Below are 23,077 nucleotides of genomic sequence, written 5' to 3'. Positions count from 1 at the left end.
TTCACAGGGATGCAGTGGGGGTCAGGGGAGGTGACGGGGGAAGCACTGAGCCTGCTCGCAGCCTGTGCTCACAGCGTGTGCTCACAGCGTGTGCTCACAGCGTCTCTGAGATGAGTATACCCACTAACTTTGAGGAGGCTACCATTAGGTCTGGGGCTCAGATATTAGAAACCTCCTCTGTGTGTGCTCCAAGCATAAACACTCTGATGGCTATAAAGTCCATTTCCTCATTAACATTCTTCTCTGGAGTAGAAAAGGTCACTGAAGTGATGTGATCGTATATACACATTTTTAAAAATTTCCTGGGATTCAATGAAGGTACTTTCATTTTGATGTAAAAAATATTAGGACACATAAACATCTAAATGGACCTGGATTGGCTGAGTGGCAGGTTGCTCTCCATTGGTCTGTGCTAAGGAGCTAAGACCCTCTCTCAGCCCAAGGCCCTCACCCCTCCAGGACGCTGCAGGCCAGAGAAGTGCACGTTGGGAATGAACAGCACTGGTGGGGTTTCCAGGTCAGCCTCGGGCCGCAGGTAGGTGGTCTCATTGCCCCTGAAGCCGGACAGCAGACAGCCCTTGATGCCTGGTGGGAAAAGGGAGGCATGGTGACCTGAGGTCCCTCCATCCATGCCCCCAACCTCTGCCCTCTAGTCTCCTTGACCCCTTCACCCCAATCCAACCCAGTCCGGTCCCTGACTCATCTCCACTGACCATTGTTGCTGGAGTCGGGGCACTTGACTTTCCTCCGGAACTGCTTCCGCTCATCATCCCGCATCTTCCTCTCGGCTCCCTGTGAGGGGGAAATGGAAAGGGAGTCATTAAGTGTCTTGGGAGAGGCTGGCTGCTTTGCATCTTGAATATGGCCAGCCTTCTGATCCTGCTTGCTTCCCAGTGTGAGACCAGGAAGTAGGAAAGTACAGAGAGAGGGAGGGAGGGGGCCGGGGGATGAGAGAGAGAGAGAGAGAGAGAGAGAGAGAGAGAGAGAGAGAGATATGAGAAGAGAAATGTGAAAAAGAGAGACATTTCTAGAGCTCTGGAAAGACATCTTCCGAAAGAGATGAGATAGGGCCTGGCAGGCAAGGCTCAGTGGTTGAGCGTCAACCTATGAACCAGGAGGTCACCGTTCAATTCCCAGTCAGGGCACAGGCCCGGATTGCAGGCTCCATCCCCAGTGTGGGGTGTGTAGGAGGCAGCCGATCAGTGATTCTCTCTCATCATTGATGTTTCTATCTCTCTCTCTCCCTCTCCCTTCCTCTCTGATGTCAATAAAAATAATAAATAAAATAAGATAGATGAGATAGGAATGCAGAGACAGGGGAAGATATACATAGAGAGGCCAGGACAGACATTGACAAGCACAGAGACACAGAGAGAAATTCAGAGAGCAAGTGCAGAGAGAGACAGACACGCCCAGAGTGGCTGGTAAGGATGCAGAGAGGGGCTGCCCTCCTCCCTCCCTGGGCCCAGCAGAGCGTCTGTCCGCTCTTGTCACCTTGTCACAGAAGATCTTGATCTGGCAGACAGCGCGGTGCACCAGGCGCTCAGTGGCGGAGCTACAGTCATAGGTGTCAATCTGCAGGTTCAGGGGGACACCCTTTACCCCCTTCTGCGACGAGAAGTCTGTGCTGAGGCAGTTGACACCGATGAACACCTGGGGACAGACGGGGGAGCTGACTACACAGCCTGCCCAGGTCCCCAGCTCTGCTGTCCCACCAATCCCCTTTATTGAGCCCACTGCGTGCCTGCTGAGCCCTGATTTCACACGCTCTGGAAGCAAATACCACCTTTCTTTTACAAAAAGGGAAGCTGATGCTCAGAGAGTGGGACAACCGTCCCAGAGTGACACAGGGAGGGTGAGGGGGAGCCGGGGTTTGAGTCCAAGTCTTTACTAGTGGACAATGCACTAGACTGACACGGCAGCCCAAAGGATCAAGGCCCTGAGAGGGAGATTAATGGTCCCTTAGGGGCTTAAAATCAAGAGCCTCATTTTTCTACAACTCGGAGCGAGGAGGTGGAGAAGGGCCAAATTCCCACCCCCAGGCCCCCAGCTTCAGAAGACCACCGTCCTACTGGGCCTGGGCCACAGAGAGTGAGACACTGCCCCTCTGCACCCCAAACACCAGTTCCAGCCAACACCAGACCAGTCACCCCCATTCACAGCTGAGGAAATGGAGGCTCTGAGCAGGGAGTCAGGCAGGGTGGCAGAGTGGAATGAGCCTGGACATGGGGCCACCCACATCTGGGGTGGGAAGCTGGGCTCTGCCACTCACTACCCTGTGGACAGTGCTTTAACCACATGGAGCTCTTTCCTCAGCTGCTGGGCTGTGGGTCACTAGTGGCACTGGCATGCAGTGGCTGCCGGAAATGTGTAGCTGTTGTTAGTGGGTCAGCTGGAGTCTCACCCAAAGCCTAGGCCCGACTGAGGGTGGCCTGGGGCAGTCTCAGCAGGGCAGTCCCTGGCAAGCTCACTCTTCCATGGGGTGCCAGGACCAGACCCCACTCCCTTGGAAATGACCCTGACCTGAACAGCAGGGGTGGGGGTAGTGCCTGAGCAGACCCCCTTCCTTCCCAGGCCGCGGGGGGCCCTGGGCACATGCCAGACATACCTCCCCCTCAGCCAGCTCAGCCCTAATGTAGCCCCCACCCAGCTCACACCTGAGAAAGACCCACGCCTGGGGGCTTAAGAAGCTGTGAGAAAATCCCAACCGAAACCCACCTCTCCCTTCCCACGAAACTCTGTCCCCACCTCTCTGCACTGGAGGCCCCACTCCCCCTCCTGCCCCTGGCACCTGTTTGAATAATAATAATCCCTGCCTTTGGGCCTCCCTTTGTGTTTTCAGAGCCCCTCACTCCATTTTCTCAGGCCCCCCTGGACAGGCGGGGAGACAGGGATTAGCTCCCAGCCTGGCCAAGGCCAGAAATGTCCTTGCCATGAACCGAACCCAGCCCTGCTCTTGCGGGCTGAGCCTGGGCCAGGGAGGGGAAGGGACAGAGGCAAGGTCACCCAGCCCCTGGCTCTCAGACTGGTGGCCTTTCCACCATGCCAGCTCTCCCAACACAAAACCAAGACACAGGGGCCCAGCAGCACTCAAGGCTGGCCTTGAGCATTAAGTAGCTTAATTGCTGGTACAAAAAAAATCACCAGAGGCTCCATTTCTCAGGCCTCCCTGGTGGGTTTGGCACTGTGCCCGTCTCAGACATGCATGATCTGGTGGAATCTTCGCCACAGCCCCAGAGGCAGATTACTGTTTCCTTCCTATGGCTCAAGAAAGGAGGCACCTGGGATTTCAGCCCTCATCCACCGGACTCCAGAGCATTTCTCCTGCAGCACTACACTGGCCTGCCAGTCAGGAAACCTGGCGTAGCAGCAGCTTGTGACCTTGCACAAGGCTCAGCTTTCCTATCTGGTAAATGGGTGGACTGGATTAATAACAACAGCCACCACTTATGTGCCAGGCTGTGCTCTACCTTTTACTTATCTCACGTGATCCTCACGTCAGCCGAACGGTTGATGCTACGATTACATCTCAATTTTAAAGCTACAACACTGGCCTAAGCTCACAGGGCTGGGATGCAGGCCCAGCCTTTCTGGCTTCAGAGCTGTGCTTCTCCACCGCTCTCTACCCTGCCTCCTCTACTGATGCCCTCATAGGAGCAGCTGCCACAGTCCTAGGTGCAGGCAAGCCCTGTCCCCAGAATGGGGACTTGGGGCGGCCCGGCCCTGACCTGGCCATGCCCCAGCACTGACCTTGGCCTCCTCGTTGACATTCCACACGAAGGACAGTGCATTGTAGGCCACCTCCTCAATGTGCTGCACGGTGTTGAAGTTCTCTTTGCAGTCAGCTGAAACCACAGGGAACCAGAAGAGTCAGGAGGGAAGGGGTTTGGGGACACCGTGGGAAGGAGGCATTGAGGAGCTGGGCCCCATTCTTGGCAAGAACTCGCATCCTCTCCCCCAAGAACCATGTTTCAGTGCAGAGAGGAAACTGGTAATTGTGCCTTGGGTTACAGATGGGGAAACTGAGGTCCAGCCTGGGTAGCAGATTTGCCCAAACCCTGGAGGGAATCCCTAACTTTGCCAACGAGGCCAAGGCCTTCGTTGTTTTGGGGTAAAGATTATACTTCCTTTGAGATTATGATTCAGGAGCTCTCTCAGATAAAGCAGTAACAATAGTAGTAGTAATAGTGGTAGTAATAGCAGTGGTACCAGTACTACTAATACTGAACTATTGAACTAATAGTGAACAAATGGTAGCATCATTTAGGAACACGTACAATATGGCAAGGCCTTAGTTAATCCTCACAAACTATGAATATTCAGCTTTCACATGAGGAAAATGAAGCTCAGAGAAGTTTAGTCACTTGCCCAGGGTCACACAGTAATAAAAGGCAGAGCAAGGAGCAGAGCTCAGCTTTGTCTGGCTCCTGAACCCCGGCTCCCAACCACTCTGCTCTCCAGGCTCTCAGGAAGTCACGGAACCGTCCCTGTTGTCTCATGTTCCCCAGCATGCGTGTTCCAGGCAGAAACAGCACCGTGGGCCGGCAGGGCAGCCAGCCTTGTTCCATCTGACAGTTGAAGAAATGAAGCCCGGAAGGAGACGTAACACAGGCCACACACCAGGAAGAGAGTGATGGAGCCAGAACCTGGAGACCCGAGCATGGCCTGTGTCTCCCACCATCTTGGGGCCTGGGACAGGGACAAGGTGGCCCGGACACAGGGCCTGCCTCCTGCCCCCTACCTTCTGGCAAAGCCTGCATCCCAGCTCCCAAAGCACAACTGGCCAGCTGGGCCTGGAGCTTCCAAATCACCAGCAGCCGACACTGTTATCTCAGTCCTCTAAGGCCCTGATGGAGACAAGCCGCCCGCATCCCAGGGGCCCATTTATCTGGCACAGCTGGAATCCCCAAGGCCCTGTTTATCCCAAAGCAACACAGAAAAGAGGCCACTGCTTCCAGACAACAGATGCAAATCCCTGCAAACGCCACAGATTTTTACTTGGGAGGGGGGGTGGGGGCAGGCAGGCAGCTGGGGTTGCAACTAAGTCCTTCAGAGGTCAGAGGGGACTGGGGAAAAGGGACACAGCAAGAAAGGCCTGATAGGTGTGTGTATGTGTGTGTGAGAGAGTAAGAGACAGACTGGGAGGGGCTTGGGACGGCGCTCACCCACGTCGATGACCCGCTGCTTGGCTGTGGGTTGCCGGGAATGCCAGTGCTTCCAGAACCGCAGCTGCTCTACCGGGACCTTCTCGTTGTCAAAGACAACCATCACCACACTCTGCAAGCACAGTGGTCACTGTGATCCCAGCCGTGGGAAAGGCCCCCGCCGTGTGGGTCTGTTCCCTGAGCCTGGCTCCAGTGGCCCTGACCTTTGGCCTTCGTTTCCCCCACTCCATGGCAATGGGCAGTTACCCAGCAGCACCCTTCCCCTGGGCCCCTGGCAGGCAGGGCTGACCCGACCATCCCACCCCTTCCCACGCTGCTTCAGGGCCAACGCACCTTGACTTTGTTGGAGGACAAGGCAAGGCCTTTGCCGCCCGCGGGGGTCCGCAGGGTGATGGGGTAGAACTGGCCCTTGTTGAGGTAGGCCATGGGCGACTCGCCTGACTTGATGTGGATGGCTTTGGGGGAGCCCAGGGTGTACTCAAAGTCACTGTGAGGAGGAGGGAGACGACAGTGAGACTGGGCTCCCAGGCAGAAGTACTCCCGAGGGCAGTGGGAGAAGCCTGAGCTTTGCTGCAGACTTGCTGCATGACCTTGGTGAATCACTCTACTTCCCTGGGTCTCAGTCTCCTCAATTTTTGGAATCCTATGTAATGGCTTTGTTGAGCCCCAGCCCTGCTGAATAATAAATAGTGGAAACCAGGGAGACCTCTGAGGAGTGACAAAGCCACAGGGGACACGAGGAGCAGCAGAGCCCTGGTTTTCTGACAGGGCGCTGAGACCTGAGCCCGGGAAAGGGATGCAGAAATCATTCTCTTTATGTCTTTTCTTTCATTTGAATGTCATTTTCATTCTCCGCTCACAGGGCAGTGTGAGGCTCTGTCTGCAGCGCCCTGCCCACTGAGCAGGTGACCAAGGGCTCACAGGGACTGAATTACCTCTTGGGGCTAGGGTAGTCCTCTGGACACGGAGGTTCCGGGGACGTTTTCAGGATATCTGGGAAGAGCAGCGACTGCAGAGGAACACAATGAAAGGGAATAAATTAGTAGGTTTGGGCTGCTGGGCCTCAGCCTAGGCTGCTGCATGTAGCTGTGCAGGTGTGCAGGGCACAGCCTGGACAACAGGTCACGGCAAACCCGTGTCTAGAGCTCTAACCTCCTCACTGTGTTCTCTCCTTCTGCACCTGCATGCATATTTCCGGAGAGACTGTGAGGGGTACGGGGATGGGCCCTCACCTCCTGCGGGTCATCCTTGAAGGTACTGTCTGGCTGCCAGCGCTGTGTGGGTGGCACCCCATGGATGCTGTCAAACAAGGAGTTGAGGGAGCCATTATCATACACGTCACTGGTGGGCAGCAGGTAGCTGTCCACAGAACCAGCTTCCAGCTTGCTGGGGCCGGCGGGGAGGGCAGCTGCCTTGCCCGGGGAGGGCATGGCCACCTCCAAGCTCATCAGGTTATTCTTCTTGAGCACATCTGGGTACTCTGGGGTTCCAGACACGTTCTCTGTCAGGAACTTCATGAGGTGCGTGGGACTTTCAAGGGGGGTGAGGTCCATCTCATAGTCCATGCCATGGTAGTACCTGGGGAGAGAGAGGAGGGCTGAGTGTGCCTCTTCTCTCTGAGGCGTGGGATTGGAGAGTGAGCCTCACACAGCACACTGACCTTCTTTAATCCACTTAATGTTTAGGCCCTCGCATGAAACAAGACATGGAGTAGGCCAGTGTGTCACTGAGGAGCAGGGAGGAGGGGCTCAACACTGGGACCAAGTGCAGGCTCAGGGCTGCTTTATCCATTACAGTATTTGGTAACTTAAAAGCTGAGCGTTCATTTATTTCTTAGCCAGAGTTAAATGCCCCCACGTTAAAACAACTGCTCCTGTCCTCCCACGGGTGTGTGCGGGAGTGAGCATCTATGAGTGCAGTTCATTGATGTTGAGAAAAAGGTCTGGAAGGATAGACCACAAACTTTAAGGGAGGCAGAGGAGCGGGACTACAGGAATCTTTTACTTTGTACTTTTTACATTTCTATAGAAGTTAAATCTTTTACAGCAAGTAGGTATTACTTTTATAATCAGAAAAGCTAACAACATGTTTTAAAGTTCATTTTGAGAAAAGTCCCATGCACCAAAACCCACTGTTCCTAGCAGGGGAGGGACCCTGTGCCAGCCACCGGCGCCTCAGCAGCTTGGATTTTCTAGAAGACAGAGAAGAACCCAAGTTTCCCAGCAGAGGACCTGTATGCTGGCAGGAAAGAAAACCTGGAGAGAGGCGTGCAGGGTGCTTCCAGCGCCAGAGATGGAGGTGGGAAGGGTGGAGAGGCAGCGGTGGTGGTGTGGGTGAGCTCACCTCTTTCCTTGGTCGTTCCGGCCCCCGGTGGTGGAGGACAGTATCCGCTTTTCCTTTGGACCCTGAGAGGAGAGGAAGGAAGGATTTATGCCTGGATCCTGGGTAAGATCCAGCTGTTAGGAGCCTCAACCCGCTCCTGCGCACTTGGCCAGGCAGGGGAGCAGCCTTGGTCACGGGGAGAACACTGCCAGGGCTCTGAGTTGGCAGGAGCTCTAACCATCGTTTAGTCTGAGCCCAAGTTAGAGAGTGGGAGAAATACCCCAAGATTAGCAATTAGAAATCTCGGAATGTTGGAGTCAGGTAGGCTTGGCTTAAGTCCTAGTTTTACCACTTTAAAGCGCTTTGTGCTTTGGATAAATGATGGCACCTTTCTGCGACTCAGTTTCTTCATATGTCAAATGGGGAATGATATCACCTACATGGACTCCAAATCCAGATTTCTTGGGTTCGATTCCTAGATCTGCCACATACTGGCTGTATGACCTTGGGAAAGTCCCTTAACCTCTCTGTAACTCACTGTCCTTTGAAAAACAGGGATAATAACAGTAATACCAACCTCAGAGATTGATGTGAGTGCTTAGAACAGCACCTCGCACATGGAGAGTACTACATAAATGTTACCTTTCACGATTATAATTATAATATCGTTGTATCTTAGAGCATCCAGGTCACTTCTCCCTAAGGCTAATAAAGCAGCCAGGTCTCCATCCCAGTCTAGTTACTCTGACACCTGGACTCTTAATCACACCCCATGGAGAGTATGAGGGAAGGCACCTGGCACAGTGCCTGGCAACCAGTAAGAAACGGTAAGTGGACCACATGGCTCAAAGCCACGTTGTCAGTTTGTGGCAGAATTAGATCTCAAATTCCCAACTTGGTGCTCTTCCCACACTATTAGACTATCCACAGGGCTGCTCCGAATCCAGCGTGCTCTGGGATGGGGGAAGGTAATGTCTCACAGGACACTCTTATTTCAATATACCACTCCACGTGTCCCTTCAGAGCCTGTCCCCACCATTCTGGCCCTGGGAGTGGCCTATTAACCAGGGGAGGTGGGGCTGGATTTTATTTTATGGTTTAACCTTAAGCTGTAAATACCAGGCTGGTGGTTAAACCCAGACCTAGAATTTTGGCTCCTACCACGTCCCCAAACTGAGGCAGCCAATTCAAATTTCTTTTCCTTCAGCCTGGGCTAAATGCTGTCAGGATGCTATTGGTCTGCTGGGGAGAAGGTAAGGTAGGGTAACCACTCCCCTCCGAGTGGAGAACCAAAGCCAGAGAGATCATTTGGAGCCTCTCATATCTGGGGCCATTTCTCCCCTTGACATCCATCTTTACAATTGGCCTTCCTTCTTGTGGCAGGGTAGATAAAATACTGCTTGGGCCAGTGACTTTGAGGACTTATTTATAAGATGGCTTTAAGTCTTCTAATTCAGAGCCAGTTATCTCAACACTTAGCTTTTTGTGCTTCCCATCCTCAAATTTGGGCAAGTCTCATAGAGCAATCGCCCAGCCCAGGAATAGCCAGAAAGTTCGATGTCATGTGACAATTCAGACAACTGTGTAGGGGCTGCCTGAGTTTTAAAAAGATTCTGTGTCCTCAAGTACCCTCAGTGAGAATGCAGACTGTAATCCTCCAGCAATGTCTGGAACAGGCGGTGGACTGGGGGTGGGGGTGATGTCATATGTTTTATATATTTGTGATGGCTAACTGGTTCGAATCCACTTATCAGAATTGGGAGGGCCTAATTCCTGTTCTCAGTAACTGACAGTTTCCCAGAGTCCAGGCCAAGGCCCTGGAAACTGTTAGAGAATAAGAAAAGACAGTCTGTCAGAAGGCATTACAATGCACACAATGGCAGGGGTATGAAGGACAGTAAGACAGGAGAGAGGGAGGTGATACAGCAGGATGGCCTCCAAGAGAAGGTGGGTCTGGGGAAGGGCCCTGAAACAAGAGAATGGGTTCAAGAGCACAAGGCATGTTCTAGGTGGTGGGGTTCAAACAGGCAGGTGAGACTAACAGGGCAACTAGGATGACCTAAGGGACAGGGGCAGAAAGAAGAGGCAGGTTGGGGGGTGTTGCTGTGATGGAGTATGGCTGAGGCCTTGAACCATTCAATCAATCTGTATTGAATACTGTGTGGCAGGCAGTATGGAGCACTGGGGATTCAGTAATGATCACAACATAGTTCCTGACCTCCAAGAGCTCAGTCTTATGGGGGAGAGGAAGAAATAAATGCACAAATTGCAAGTTTCTAAAGCCAGAGTCAAGGATGATGACAGTAGTTGCTAAAGGCGCCCAGAGGAAGGCTCAGAATGGGAGACCCAAGAAAGACTCCTCCCATTTCAATGTATAAATGAGGAGACATTGAAGCTGAGACCCAAAGCAGAGAGGAGGGTTTAGCCAGGGGGAAGGGGAGGGTGCCAGAAAGAGGGAATAGCATGTACAAAGGCTGACAGGTGAGAAAGAACATGGTGACGGGCTGCGAGTGGTTATAGGCTGTTGAGCCATGAGGCCTGAGAGTGGAGCTGCACATTCAGTCAGAGCAAGGCATGCCCAGGTGGCTAACATACCATGTAGTAATCATAGAGGAAGCTCAGGGCTGCAACGCTGTCATCATCCCCATTGACTCTCATCATGGCCTTTGTGGCGGCTGTCAAGGGGTTTTCCAGGTAGGTCTTCCAAGCCTCGTCTTCATTAGTGTAGGGGAACTTCTGGAAGTTGACTGGGTCGTTCTTTAGCAGCCGCACAGACCTGAAACTGGAAGGCAAGTCAGGAAGGTCAAATGAAGGCTGTCCCAGAAGATGGTCCACGAAGGGTCAGCCTCAGGCATTCAAAGAACAGTAATCAGCCTTGAAAATGTGAAACTCCTTTTTCTACCACCTTAGGCAGTTTGGCGGCAGAAGAATGAACTCTAGAGCTAGATGCGTAGGGTCAATACCAACTGTTTCCATGCAGAAGCTGTAGACCTGGGGCCTCAGTTCCCTCATCTATAACATGAAGACCATAACTCCAACTTGTAAACCTTCAGAGAGGATTCAATAAATGCTTCCATAGTAGATATTTATTCAAGGAGAATCAGTGTAACAAAGATGGGAACTAACAATGTCAAGCTGCAAAGAATAACATTTCCAGATAACTCAGCATGAGTTCTTCTAAAGAAATTCTCTTCAAAACCATAGGTACAGAAGGCAGAAGATCATTCCTCATCATGGAGAGAGAGAGAGAGAGAGAATCAGAGCGAGGAGGCCCATAGGAGGAGTCTGGTCTTGGGAAATGGCATTTCAGACCAACATGTATTGTAGATTGTCCAAGCAGATGCTCAGGTGCCAGGAACTGGAGTGGAACACTGCTTGGCACACCAAGGCAAGCAGAGCCTGGGCACTGTGCTAAGAACTTGGACAAATTCAAGGAATGTGGCCCAAGAGTCAAAAGTCACATGGGCTGGAAGGAAAGAGATCAGAAAAGGCTCTTTAAAGCAGGCAGACATTTTAGTTGGGACACCCAGCACTGGGGATTATATCACTCAGAAATATAGGGGGAGGGACATAGGGATAGACAGAATAATGATGATGATAAAAATAATACGTAACCTTTTCTGAGCATTGGCCATGTTTTAGGCACTGAGCTAAACACTTTCCATGGATCCTCTCATTTAGTTCCCACAACAACCCTGTAAAGCAGGTACTATGATGATTCTTATTTTATAGGTGAGGAAACGGAAGCTCAGAGAAGTTAAGGGAGTTCCCCAAGCTCCTGGCCCAGAGGGGAGTCAGCTTGAGCAGGATGCCGCTGTAATACAGAATAGTGGTCTTGAACTTTAGCTGCATCATAATGACCTAGAAGTCTTGTTAAAACACAGATTTCTACACCCTAGCTGGTTTGGCTCAGTGGATAGGTCAGCAGAAGGGTCTCAGGTTCAATTCCAGTCAAGGGCACATACACGTACCTCAGTTGCAGGCTCGATCCCTGGCCCTGGTCAAGGCATGTGCGGGAGGCAACCAATCAATGTGTCTCTCATCAGTGTTTCTCTCTGTATCTCCCCATCCCTTCCACTCCCTCTAAAAAAACAGTCAATGGAAAAATATCCTTGGGTGAAGATTAACAACAAAAAAACCACCCACAGATTTCTGGGTCCCACACAAGAGTTTCTGATTCAGTAGGTCTGGGGTGGCTGAGAATTTGCTTTTCTAAAAAGTCCCTGAAAGCTGATGCTGGTAGTCTGGGAGCCATACTTTGAGAATCACTGATATGGAACATGCTCTTATTTGTGAGCAAAGGCATAGAGGTGGGCAAGTTCTCTTTGTGTTTGTTTTAGAGTGAAGAGTATGTACAGGACAGTGGCGGGAAGATGGGGACAGCCAGGCCAGGAAGATGGGGACAGCCAGCCCCAGAGATGAAGTAGTCCCCAGTGCCCCCCTATCTGGGTGAGCCTGATAGACTCACTCATGGGGACAATATCAGCCGCTATTTACTGAATATAAATGAACGCTCTCCACTCATTAACGCTGTTCCTTACAAGAACACTACAAGGTAAGGACCATTTGCTTCATTTTATAGATGAAGAAACCAGAGACTTGGAAAGGATAAGGAAATGCCCAAGATCACTCTGCTAGTCCATGACACGACCTGGATTTAATCCTAGGCTTGTCTAGTACCAAAGCCACACACTGTCCACTAAGCCACACTACTTTACCGTAATGCAAGAGGGCAATCTTACCACATCAGGAAACCACTTTAGTGGTGGAATTTCAGGCGCTGTGGTGGAGGGTAGGTGGGCAAATCCTGTCACAGGAAGTGGCTTCCTGCTGCCCTGCAGCCCAGGCCTACATTCTTAGACACAGAGTGGGAGCAGCAGTCAGGCCACACCCAGGCAGGCCGTGGGCAGCAGCTCTCTCACAGGTTTCATCCAGGGCACAGTGTCTCCTATCCCACTGGGCCCCAGGGTGTGGGGCCTCGGGCTTTGAGAGGCAGGGAGGGAGAGGGAGCTGTCACACAAAAAAGAGAAATGACAGAAACCTTCCTGCTCCAGGGGTGCGGAGAGGGAGGCACACCCCGAGTTTCTGCTGCTATAAATCAAGGGCCTCAAGAGGGGGAGTTGAGAAGAGGCCCCTCCTAGCTGCCTCCTAAGCCTGGGGTTAGAGGAACTTATAGAGCAAGCCCAGGATGGCTGCCACCTCCTCTCCCAGCCCCAGGCTAAAGGGAACTCCCAAATCAAAGGGCCATGGGAGAAACGGGGAAAGGCCTTATAGAGCCCACCCTCTTGGTCAATTGGGACCCCCAGTGTTGTTCCTTGTGTGTAATATGAGTCTAATAAAAGCACCTACTATGTAGAATTATGAGGATTGAGTGCATTGCCATGTGAAAAATGCTCAGAACTTTTTCTGACACTTAACAAGTGCTTAATACATTTGAGCCATTATCGTGCTCTGGGCTCAGCTTGGAGGCAGACATCAAGGTGCTGCAAAGAGGTACAAGACTTGGCCACTCTGTAAGTCAGTGGCAGAGCTGGGCCTAGAGCCCCAATTTGTTGACTCTAGTGGAATGATCTGATAGCTTTGACGAGCTATCAGTTATCTTATCCTATTTAAAAATTAAAATTTAGAAGTCACATCAGAAACAAAAGAACAGACAATGTTTGTCGGTCACCTGGGAGGATTTTCTAGCCTACAAGGGTCATCAATCCACCCAGTAGATTCCTTGATACACAGCAGCTGCCCTGCCTTAAGCATTTACCATACACAGACAGTGTGCCAACTGTTTTTCTGTGCATCTCTTCTACTCTGCACAATAGTCCTGAGAGATAGCTATTTGGGAAATAGAGACCCAAACAGGTGATATTACCTGCTTAAGGTCACTCAGCTAGTACGTGGTGGAAGCTAACTTGAACCTGAATCTGTTGGACTTCAAGATGCAGCTCTTAATCCCAAACTAGTCTCCTTTCTAGATGCCTTTCCCATCGTGGAAATTCCCCTCCTCTGGAATATACCGAAACAATGCTCTACTGCAAGACAAAAAGGGATTTCCCACCCATAGAAAGCTGGAGGGACTAAGTGAGAAAGTGAGGTGACTGGAAGAGTTTCTGGCCAGGAGCCAGGAGCTGTAGTGTCCGGGTCCCAATGCCTGCTCATGCTACCAATCAACTTTACGTTCCAAGACTAATCACTGGCTTCTAGAAAGTTCTGGCTATGGATAAGGTTAACATTACTTATGTGCCAAATCCTGAAATCCAATATCCTATTCTCTTGAAGGATGGAATTAAGGGTTGAGGGCCCCATGGGTAAGAGCCATGAAAAGGGTTCCAAGAAGGAATGAGCCCTACTCATGGGTGACAAAGCCAGAACAAAGAGGGGAAACCAGGTGACTCTCATCCTATGTGGTCACCTTCCTCAGAGCCTCCCCAAACTCTCTGTTGGTGTCCCTGTCCAAGGCAGAACTCCTCAACTATCAGAAGGTAAACTGGAGGTGGGGTGGAGGGGATAGGGAGAGGACTTGGCTCTGGGCAACCTTCTTGAGATCGGATCTCCGCCAGCGCACAGCACAAAAGAACCCGTAGCACCATGGAAGAAAGTGACACTAGAGCCATAGCCTGACAGACCCATCTGTTGAATGGGTCTATTGAATGCCTTCTGTGTGCCAGTCAGGGACTCTTCTAGACACTGGGAATCAGCCAAGAACAAGACAGATAAGGCTCTGCTCCCACGAAACTGACAGTCTAATTGGGGAGACAGTCCATAACAAGTAGGTAAATAAGTTAATTTTAGCCAGTGATAAGTGCTGTGAAGAAAATTAGAACACAGTCAGTGATGGAGTCACCAGGGCTGGCTACTTTAGAGTGGGGCTAATCTCATGGGTTGTTAGGAGAATTAAATGCATTAACATAAGAAATGTGCTTAGCCTAGAGCCTGCCAGAGAATAATCGCTCAGTAAATAATAGCTATGTCACCACCATCATCATCATGACCATCATCATTTCAGAACCCCCAAATGAGAGTAAAGGGGAGACTCCGCCTGAGGTTCTTAAATTAACATCTTCCTCAAGCCTCCTGTGAACCAGGCTCTGTGTGAAAAACAAGAGAGACATGTAATAACCCCTTGCCTTGACTTTCACATTCATTATCTCGTGGAGCCTCTCAACATGCAGGATGTGTTATTATCTCTATTTTACAGACCAGGAAATATAGACAACAGGTGACCTGTTCCAGGGGACTGGCCAATGAGTTACAAAGCCAAGCCTCCTGAGATCTGGCCTGGGAACTGACTCAACACTAGACACCTTTCCATCAAACCACTAGTTTCCAAGAAGGGATGTAAAGAGAGGGGGGAAATACAAAATTCTGGGAGGCATCTATTTATCTAACCATCCATCCCTCACTTTAACAAAAATTCATCAAGTTACTACTATGTTCCAGGTCTTGCCCTAAGCAAGACAATAAGGTCATCCCTGCTTTTGAAGAGGTTGCATTTTAGTGGCAGCAAGACAGACATGACCACAAAAACAAACAGCTAAAATCAGATAGGTGAAGAAAGCGATGAAGGAAAAGAAGCAGGGGCAGGTCTGACTCCTTGAACTCTGGGGAGTGACTGGATGTTGGTTGAGAAAAAGGCTAGAGGGGAAGAGTGAGCATGGAGGTGATTGGGGAGGACTTTAGACCTCCCAGAGGAGAGGAAAGGCAAGATCAAAGGCATAAGCCTGGGACAGCTCCCAGAGCTTCTTCCCCTATTATGTGTCAAGTGTGAGCCAGGTCCTTTGCATATGTTTCCTTGTTTCAAGGAAGGCCTGCCCACGGAGGAGGAAACTCAAGTCTGAGATTTGATAATGCCTCACATTTGCATAGTGTGTTATATTTTTCAACATGTTTCTCATACATTTGTCATCACCTCTGATCCTGCAACACCCCTATAAGATAAGGAGGGAAGGTATGACGATGCCCACTTGATAGCAGGAAAAACTGAGCCACACAGAGGCTTGTCTAAGGCCACCAGCTGGTATCTCATGGCATCAAGCATAGAGCAGAAGTCTCTGGCTTCCAGCATCAAGACTGTTTCCTCAGAGTGTCCCTGGTCTGGCTTCTCTTCTGAGAGAGGGTTGGATACAAAATCAAGAGCATGGAGCTTGGGCATATATCCCTGATAGGCCTCACTTCCCGAGGCCTCCTAGCCCTTGCTTGTGAGACTGTGCAAACTGCACAAGCAGGGGCCCTGATGTGGATGGGACCTCTCCCCAGAAGTTCACTCTGGACCCACAGCATGGGTGGGGTGAGGTAGTGGCTATGCCAGGCCCAGTCAGATTCGAGCCTCCAACTCCAAAATGCATCATTCTAGGAACCAGAGGGAGCCTCCGGTGGTAACGTGGGGCTTCATCCCAACAAGTCCCTTTGGATTCTAAATTCCCACTGCTTTCTGGCTGAGCCACTCAAAACGCCCAGTTCGGCTAAGTGAGTGTATCTCAGCCACTAGCTGAAGCCTTTTGGCTGTTTTCCCCTTTGTTAGAATCCTAGCAATTTAAGGTGCAAAGAGACCTTAGAAATCTCATTCCAGAGAGAAGGTGTGACTTGCCTGAGGATATAACAGGACTGGGACTCCAGTCTCCTAGCTTCCCATCCAGGACTTAGCTCAGTCACTGCCCTATCTCAAAGGCATCTCAGTGATTCAGAGAGGGAAAAATAAGGACTCTTACTCAATTTTTCAGAAGGGGGAAGAAAACTCATTACCAAGGGGGTGGCCTCAAGCCCCACCCAAGGAGGTCCTGGCACAGGACAAATCCAGCAAGTTGGACCCCACCGCCCTCCAACCTGAGGAGGAAGAGTTCCATGGGCCACCTGAGCTGGGTGTTGACACCCAGATACACACAATGAGTTGCCAAACCTTGTTGTGAGCCACCCAGTCTCATCAGCGGTGATCAATCACACTCACTAATTACCCACAGGGAGGCCCTGGCACAACTGCTCACAGAGGAATCATTTTTCAGTCAACCCCATGCAAGGTGTTCCCTGGGCATGACAGCAGTGCTCCAGGGTTCTCATGCTTGCCGGCGGCCCATCTGGTTTCTGGATGCACAGGTTGTGAAATGTGCCTTGTCACATGCTGGGGGCTCACGTGGGGGCTTCAATGAGGAAATGGCAGAGTATAGGCATGGCTCTTCAGTGATTCTAGTTTCAATGAGATAGTATCAGTTCATGTTATGGGGTGGGCCCCAGAGCTACACAGTCCTGGGTTCCAGCTCTGCTACTGACTAGCTGTGTGACTTTGTGCAACTTGACCTCTCTGTGCCTTGGGGTTTTTTTGAACCTGTAAAATGGGGGGAGATGAGAGTACTAAACTCATAGAATTATTACGATAGCTACTGTTCACTGAGGGCTTACCAAGGGCCAGGTGCTGACACAACAATTTCTAGTCATTGTTTTATTTAATCTTGACAACAACTCTGTGAGGTGTCACTGTTGGAAAATGCAATGAGATAATGCAGGTAAAGTAATCAGCATAGTGCCAGCACACAGTAATGTGAACTATTATTATTGTTACTAATACTTGGTGGGGTAGCCCCCAGCATATTGCATGGCAACCCACAGCCTCGCTTTCTCCCACTTATGAATGGGATCATCTCTTCCTGGTGGTAGAAGAAGACCTGATGCTTGGAGATTCCCTGATAAGAGGGACAAACACTGCCAGCTTCATCGTCTGGATCAAGGTGGGCAAGTTGAGGGCAGTCAGGCTCCAGCCAACGCTTTCAGCTGCACGTAGATTAATTATATGCCATTTTCTAATTATACCAGAAACTCACTTTCCCTTTGAAAATTTCTTCTTTCTGTGGGAATTTTTCTTTTGTGCTCTATTCTCCTCTTGGTTTCCTGTCTAATTTTCCTTTTTTTTTTTTTTTTTTTTTTGCTACTGTTCAATAAAGTTGTGAAAGAAGTTGAAATCTACCTCTAAACCCAGGGTGCCACATCTTTTCATTCATTCACTCACGGATTCATCCCACAAACATTCACTGTAACAGGCCCTGTGCTGGGTACTGGGACACAAAGGTAAATACCACAGTCTCTGCCCTCAATAGTTCCCAGTTCTTGCTGACCTCCTAGCAAGGCCCAGTGAAAAGACACCAAATATTGGTGAGATAATTTTCCTTCAGAACCTTCACTAGATCATTTGCTCTGACCCTTTTAGGAGGCAAAAGGAATAGAGAGAGGGAGGCAGCCAGCCAAGATTATTTGTTCCATTTTACAAATCAGAAAGCTGAATTCCAGAAAGGAGAGGGAAGAGAGGGGGAGGGAAAGGAACAAAGTTATTTAATAGGGTCAGGCCCTGTGCCTTTCATTCTCATGCATGCCCTTGGGAGGTGGGTGTTATTACTGTCATTTTATAAATGCAGAAACTGACACTTCTAGAGGTTAAGGCGCTCATCCAAATGTCACCCAGTCTATAAGTGGCAGAGCTGGGCTCAAACACTAGCCAAGTTCTCAGCCTACTGACTCAGCGACTACACTGCAGGTCAGCGGTGGATCTGGGAATATCCTGCCTCCCAATTCTCTGCCAGGTCTTCTAGGGCAATGGTTCTTAAACTTGAACATGCATCAGAATCACCTGGAGGGCCTGTTAAAACACACATTGCTGAGTCCTACCCCCCTGGCTCCCCCCCCCCCCCCCCAAGTTCTGATTCAGTTGGTCTAGGGTGGGGCTGATAATTTGCATTTCTAACAAGTTCCCAGGGAATGATGATGACGATGATGATGATGATGATGATGATGATCATGGTCCAGGAACGACACTTTAAGAATACTGTTTTTAGGTAAACCAATAATTTTCTCTTTTAAAAATTAATTCCTCTCCTCCCCCTTCCCATTTCAAAAGTAACATAGGTTTGTAAAACACAATGTATAAAAAGAGTTGGAAGTAGATACGAGAATTCACCTGTATTCCTCCACTCGGAGATAATCACTGTTAACAGTGTGGCACAGCTCCTTTTTTTCAATTCATCTGTTACAAGCAGGGTGGCATACTGGTGTGCAGCATCCTTACGGCCCCTGGATTAAGATCCCAGCGGTTCCGTGAAATCCTGGGCTAGCCTGAGGCAAGCCTAAACCCCCTTCTTTGCAAAAGTGCACTTATACTCCCCTCCCCTCATTGGATTATTGGGGGAGTTAAAGGAAAGGATGTATTTATCAAGCCCTGGACAATGTCTGCGGTGGATTCCACGCTCAATAAATGCATGACTGTTATTTTTGTTTTCACCAAGGCAGAGCTCCGACTATGCTAATTGTGCTTCAGCCCTGCGGCCCTTCCTCCCCCTCCTTTTCCTCCGTGTGGCTCCCGGAGACCCTTTTGGCTCCAGGCTCCCCACGGGGCCCCTCACCGGGAGCAGCAGAAGCCTCCGGCGTGTGCCCCGCGCCCCGTGCCCGGGGTCGCCAGCGCCGTTAGGGTTGTCTCAGCCCCTCCGCCCGGTCCGCCTGTTTTACAGCCCGGGCTTAATGAGGGCTTTTAACTTTTCATTCACCACCAGCGTAACTCCGACTTTTAATAACACACCTTGTGCACGACAAAAATTTGCTCCTGGCAATCATGGTTTCGACCACAAAACCACAGCGGGGAGGCGTTCCTGGTTAACTCTTTCAGCGCCCCAGGCAGTCTGGAGACGGTGCTCCTGGAAATCAGATGGAGTCTCGCCGAGGAGGCCCGCGGCCGCTGGCGGGGAGGCTCCGGTCCCCTCCCCACCCCGGGTCGCGGCTCTCCAAGGCTTTGGGGAAGGAGAAGATTCCAGTCGCGGCCGGCGGGGGCCCGGGCTGTGGACCCGGCGAGGGGGTAGAGAGGGGAATTCGGGTGGGCCTCGCTCACCTCCCTCTCCATTCGATGGACCTACTACGTGCTCATCACTTCCTCTCAGAACTCTCATTTCCTCGAGGGGCAAGACGAAACAGCACAAGTGTGCCTGGCACACAGTATGCCCTCGGCACCACGACACACAGAACTCCAAGGATCCGGGAGGGCCCCACGGCACCCTGGCGAAGGCCCAGGCTATGGCTGCCAGGTCCGTAGCCCTCGGGTAGCCCCGACGGCGGCCAGTGCGCAGGCGCCCGCTGCAAGGGGAAGACTTCAGGCAGCGACTTCCGGTGCTCCCGCCGCCCCAAGATCCCTTGCGACCCGCTCTAGCCCCCGGGCTGCCAAGGGCCACGGGCTGCCAAAGGCCACGGGCTGGAGGCAGTGGTTGCGCTGGCGGAGGGCTGGAGGCTGGGGCTGGGCCCGGCCACATGAAAGTCCCCTGCGCTCCACCCGCCAGCTGCCTGCAGCTGAGTTCTCACTGCACCGCCCTGGCCTCCATGCTCCTCAAGACCCGGCCTTGGCAGTGGGCCTTCCACCAGAGGCCTAGTAATCAGGCTCGCGTTTATGGCGCTCCTACTCTGGACGGAGTGGCCCACGCACGGAGCCCATTGTCCCCCTGCCAGGTACTGGACCGAGGTGGAAACTGAGGGTCAGTAGGAAAAAGAAATTCACCAGGATCCTGCAGTTGGTAAGTGACAGAATTTAGAGTCATATGCAAATCCTGCTTTCTATCGGGGCTCAGGATGGACTCCAGGACCAGTCTTTCACTTTTTAGGGGAAAGAGGCAGCAAGAATGTGGCCAAATCAGCACCAGCAGCGGCCACTCAAAACCTGCAAACCAAGCACTTGATGCCCTGAACCCTCCCTCCCCCCCCCCCTCACCCCACACACACACACCGTAAGGGCAGCTGAGCCCCCAGGCACTGAGGCTCTGTCATTGTAATCTTAAATGGTGGCTTCAGAGTCGGTCTGCAATTACTCTGCAGGCACAGGTCCCCTCACCCCACCCCAAGAGGAGAAGCCTCAACTGTCAGCGGATCTGACTTCAAACTCAAACCATTAAGGAGGAGAAAAACAGGAAACCTTTCTGTTGGAGCAACCCAGCTTCAGGACACTTACCCCCTAAGGAGCATCAGTGAATAGATTCTGTCTGCAGAATCGAAATCCCAGATGTGGGCAGGAAGGCACCTCTGCAGTTTTAAGCCCCGGATCTAAGTGCACTAGAGACACATCACAATTTTTTTTTTTCGAAGTGTGGAAAAATAGGAAGCAAGAGGTTCAGGAATGTTCGTTGATAGGGTATTTGTATATGAGGTACCAAGGGTATTATTAGCTTGCTCTTTACCAGGTTTTAAACTGATCACTTTTTAAAAGTTGTTGGATTCTCCCAACAATTCCCTGAGGTGGTTACCACACGGCCAAAATTGACAGGTGAGAGAACTGAGAGTGAGAAGTGACTTGCCCCAAGTCACACAGCTAAGTAGTGGCAGAGCTGGGACTTGAACCCAGATATTGGTTCCAGTGCCCCTGCTCTAATTCCAGTTGTCAACACATTGTCAACTCCAGGGAATTCATTCAAGAGAAATCTGATGCCAAGTGATTGTAGTATGAACGTAGTTGGCTAACCTAAGAGCTAGCTGGTATCACAGAACACTCTACAGTCAGGACCCACCAACTGCTCTGCCCTCAGGTCTTCACGTTTTAAAAACAATCTATTGAGGAGTAGTGAGAAAAAAGATTGTTCAAACCTTGTCTCTGCCCACTCACCTCTGAGGGTGGCAGGAAGAGGTGTGTTTTAGAAGCCTGGCTTCTGAAAGCTCCCTTAAGCCAAGCTAAAAAGCAGCCCAGAATCCCAGCCTCACCCCACCTTCTCTGAGGTCCAGACACCAAGCAGGGGGTCCAGGTGACGGTCAGCATCAGCCAGTGGGGATTCTAAATCCCAGATGTGGGCAGGAAGGCACCAGAATCCTGCCAGTTAATAGAGATGACCTCACTGAAAACCACATCGCAGCTACCTCAGCCTTAGAACTGCCTCGGAATAAAATCGACCACATTTTATCGAATGCATCTTCAGACCTTGGCTCTGTGCTAAGCATTTTACGGCCTCTAGCACACTTAACTCTCTTAAGAACCCAACAAAGCATTATTGTACCCATTTTTTTCAGATGAGGAAAATGAAGCTCAGGTAAGTTAAATGACTTATCCAAGACCACACAGCCCATGAGGAGCAGACCCTGGATTTGAACATAGGTCAAGCAGACTACAGAGTGGGTATGTTGAATCATCACACTGTAACCTTCCCACTTGAGACTGTTCCAACCCAACAAACAAGTCCCTTTGGAGAAATCCAGCTCTCTGCCTAAGACAGCTCTTAGAACCTCCTCAGAGAAGTTTCTTTTGGCAAGAAGATAGAAAGCCGAGGAATTGGGGCTATCTCTGATTTCCAGGGCCCCTTCAGAGTATCAGAAAGTGGTGCTCAAAGCCGTCAGTTTCAGTCCTGTGTTTCCCTACCTGGTTCGAAACTGCTCAGCAGAGAGAGAAAGAGGAAAAAAAACACACACACAACAACACAAAACTATTTTCCCAGGGAAACACTCAGCTCTCACTCGAGACGGTGCTTGCCTCTACACGCCAAAGTGAGATCCTCAGCCCATTCATTTACCCTTACAAATTGCTCTGTGAGTCCTGGCGCCGGCGGCCTCCCTGCTCTTTCCCCTTCTGGAAATCCCATCCAGCCTCCACGCTCAGAGAGCGCCAGGCATCCACCGATGTTTACTCACTCAAGTTCATTCGACATCTTCCTGCTCCCAGGCTCCAACGACAGGCACCGGCACCCGAGACTCCGCTGACTGCTCTTGACTCTATTTCTTGCCTGACACAGACATTCCCTGTCCAGGGAAGTGTTTGATTTATGTTGAGGTTGGAGTGTCGGGATTTTGCTGACAGGTAGGTTCCTGGCAGCGCTGGTGCTGATTGGCTACAGGCACAGGTGCCGGGCGACAGCAGGTATACCTCAACAGGTGCAGCTGTTAACTCTTGGCCTGCCGAGTTGGGGGCGGAGCCATGGGGGCCGGCTGGGTGGAGCTGGCCAATTCCTTCCTTGGTGAGGGGGTGGGGAGTGGAGATGAGGGAGGAGAGAGGGAGGGGAAAAATGTTGGAAAGAAGATAGAGGAAAAGTACGGTGACAAACAGATACTTGGCTGAAGGAAATTTCAGTTCCTGTTTCTAGTTTTGTATTCTAGATACCCAGGAACATCTCCCCCAAATTCTTTTGCCCCCTTCTCTCCCCAGCGTCATACTTCACAACCACTGGGGAATTCTCAAAAGAGAGAGATCTTCTACCTGGTGGGTCTCTGTGTAAATCCCCCCCCCCCCCCCCCAGATTATTGTCACCTTTATAAGTGAGGAAATGGAGGCCAGAGAGGTGAAGTGACTTGCCCAAGGACACGGGCTAGTGAGTTGTCAGAACCCAGATCTGAACCAGGCACCTTACTCCAAGTCTGGCTGTCCCTTTGAGCTTCACCCAGCGGCCTCAATTTAACAGACATTCATTGAGTACCTGTTGTGTACCATGCCCTACTCTGGGTCTGGGGAGACATAGGCTAAGAAGACAGGATGAGTGCCCTGGAGTTTACAATCTGGGGTGTGTATATGTGTGGGTGGCATGGGGTGGGGGAGTAGGGTGGGTGGCAACCTTTTATTTGCTGTGATACAGATCTGAATGAGATGTAAGCAAACCACATACCTTTGG

The 23,077-nt window shown here is 50.9% G+C and overlaps 1 protein-coding gene across 1 annotated transcript in view; it reads right to left on the bottom strand.

Annotated features, from left to right (window-relative positions):
* GRHL3 (grainyhead like transcription factor 3) overlaps window positions 1-22,266 on the bottom strand; it is a 33,766-nt gene extending 11,500 nt beyond the window's left edge. The window contains exons 1-11 of the mRNA XM_008148082.3: window positions 22,107-22,266; window positions 10,083-10,269; window positions 7,509-7,570; window positions 6,398-6,743; window positions 6,101-6,174; window positions 5,499-5,652; window positions 5,166-5,277; window positions 3,751-3,845; window positions 1,495-1,653; window positions 714-792; window positions 452-585 (exon numbers count right to left, since the gene is read on the bottom strand). Coding sequence (XP_008146304.2) covers window positions 452-585; window positions 714-792; window positions 1,495-1,653; window positions 3,751-3,845; window positions 5,166-5,277; window positions 5,499-5,652; window positions 6,101-6,174; window positions 6,398-6,743; window positions 7,509-7,570; window positions 10,083-10,269; window positions 22,107-22,123 — 1,419 coding nt within the window. The 5' untranslated portion in view covers window positions 22,124-22,266. The remainder of the gene's footprint in view (window positions 1-451; window positions 586-713; window positions 793-1,494; window positions 1,654-3,750; window positions 3,846-5,165; window positions 5,278-5,498; window positions 5,653-6,100; window positions 6,175-6,397; window positions 6,744-7,508; window positions 7,571-10,082; window positions 10,270-22,106) is intronic.
* Window positions 22,267-23,077: the final 811 nt, after the last annotated feature.

Source organism: Eptesicus fuscus, chromosome 9 (assembly GCF_027574615.1).
Source record: "Eptesicus fuscus isolate TK198812 chromosome 9, DD_ASM_mEF_20220401, whole genome shotgun sequence".
Classification (NCBI taxonomy): domain Eukaryota; kingdom Metazoa; phylum Chordata; class Mammalia; order Chiroptera; family Vespertilionidae; genus Eptesicus; species Eptesicus fuscus.
The sequence above is the reverse complement of the archived record's forward strand: the minus strand, read 5'-3'. Positions and strand labels throughout refer to the sequence as shown.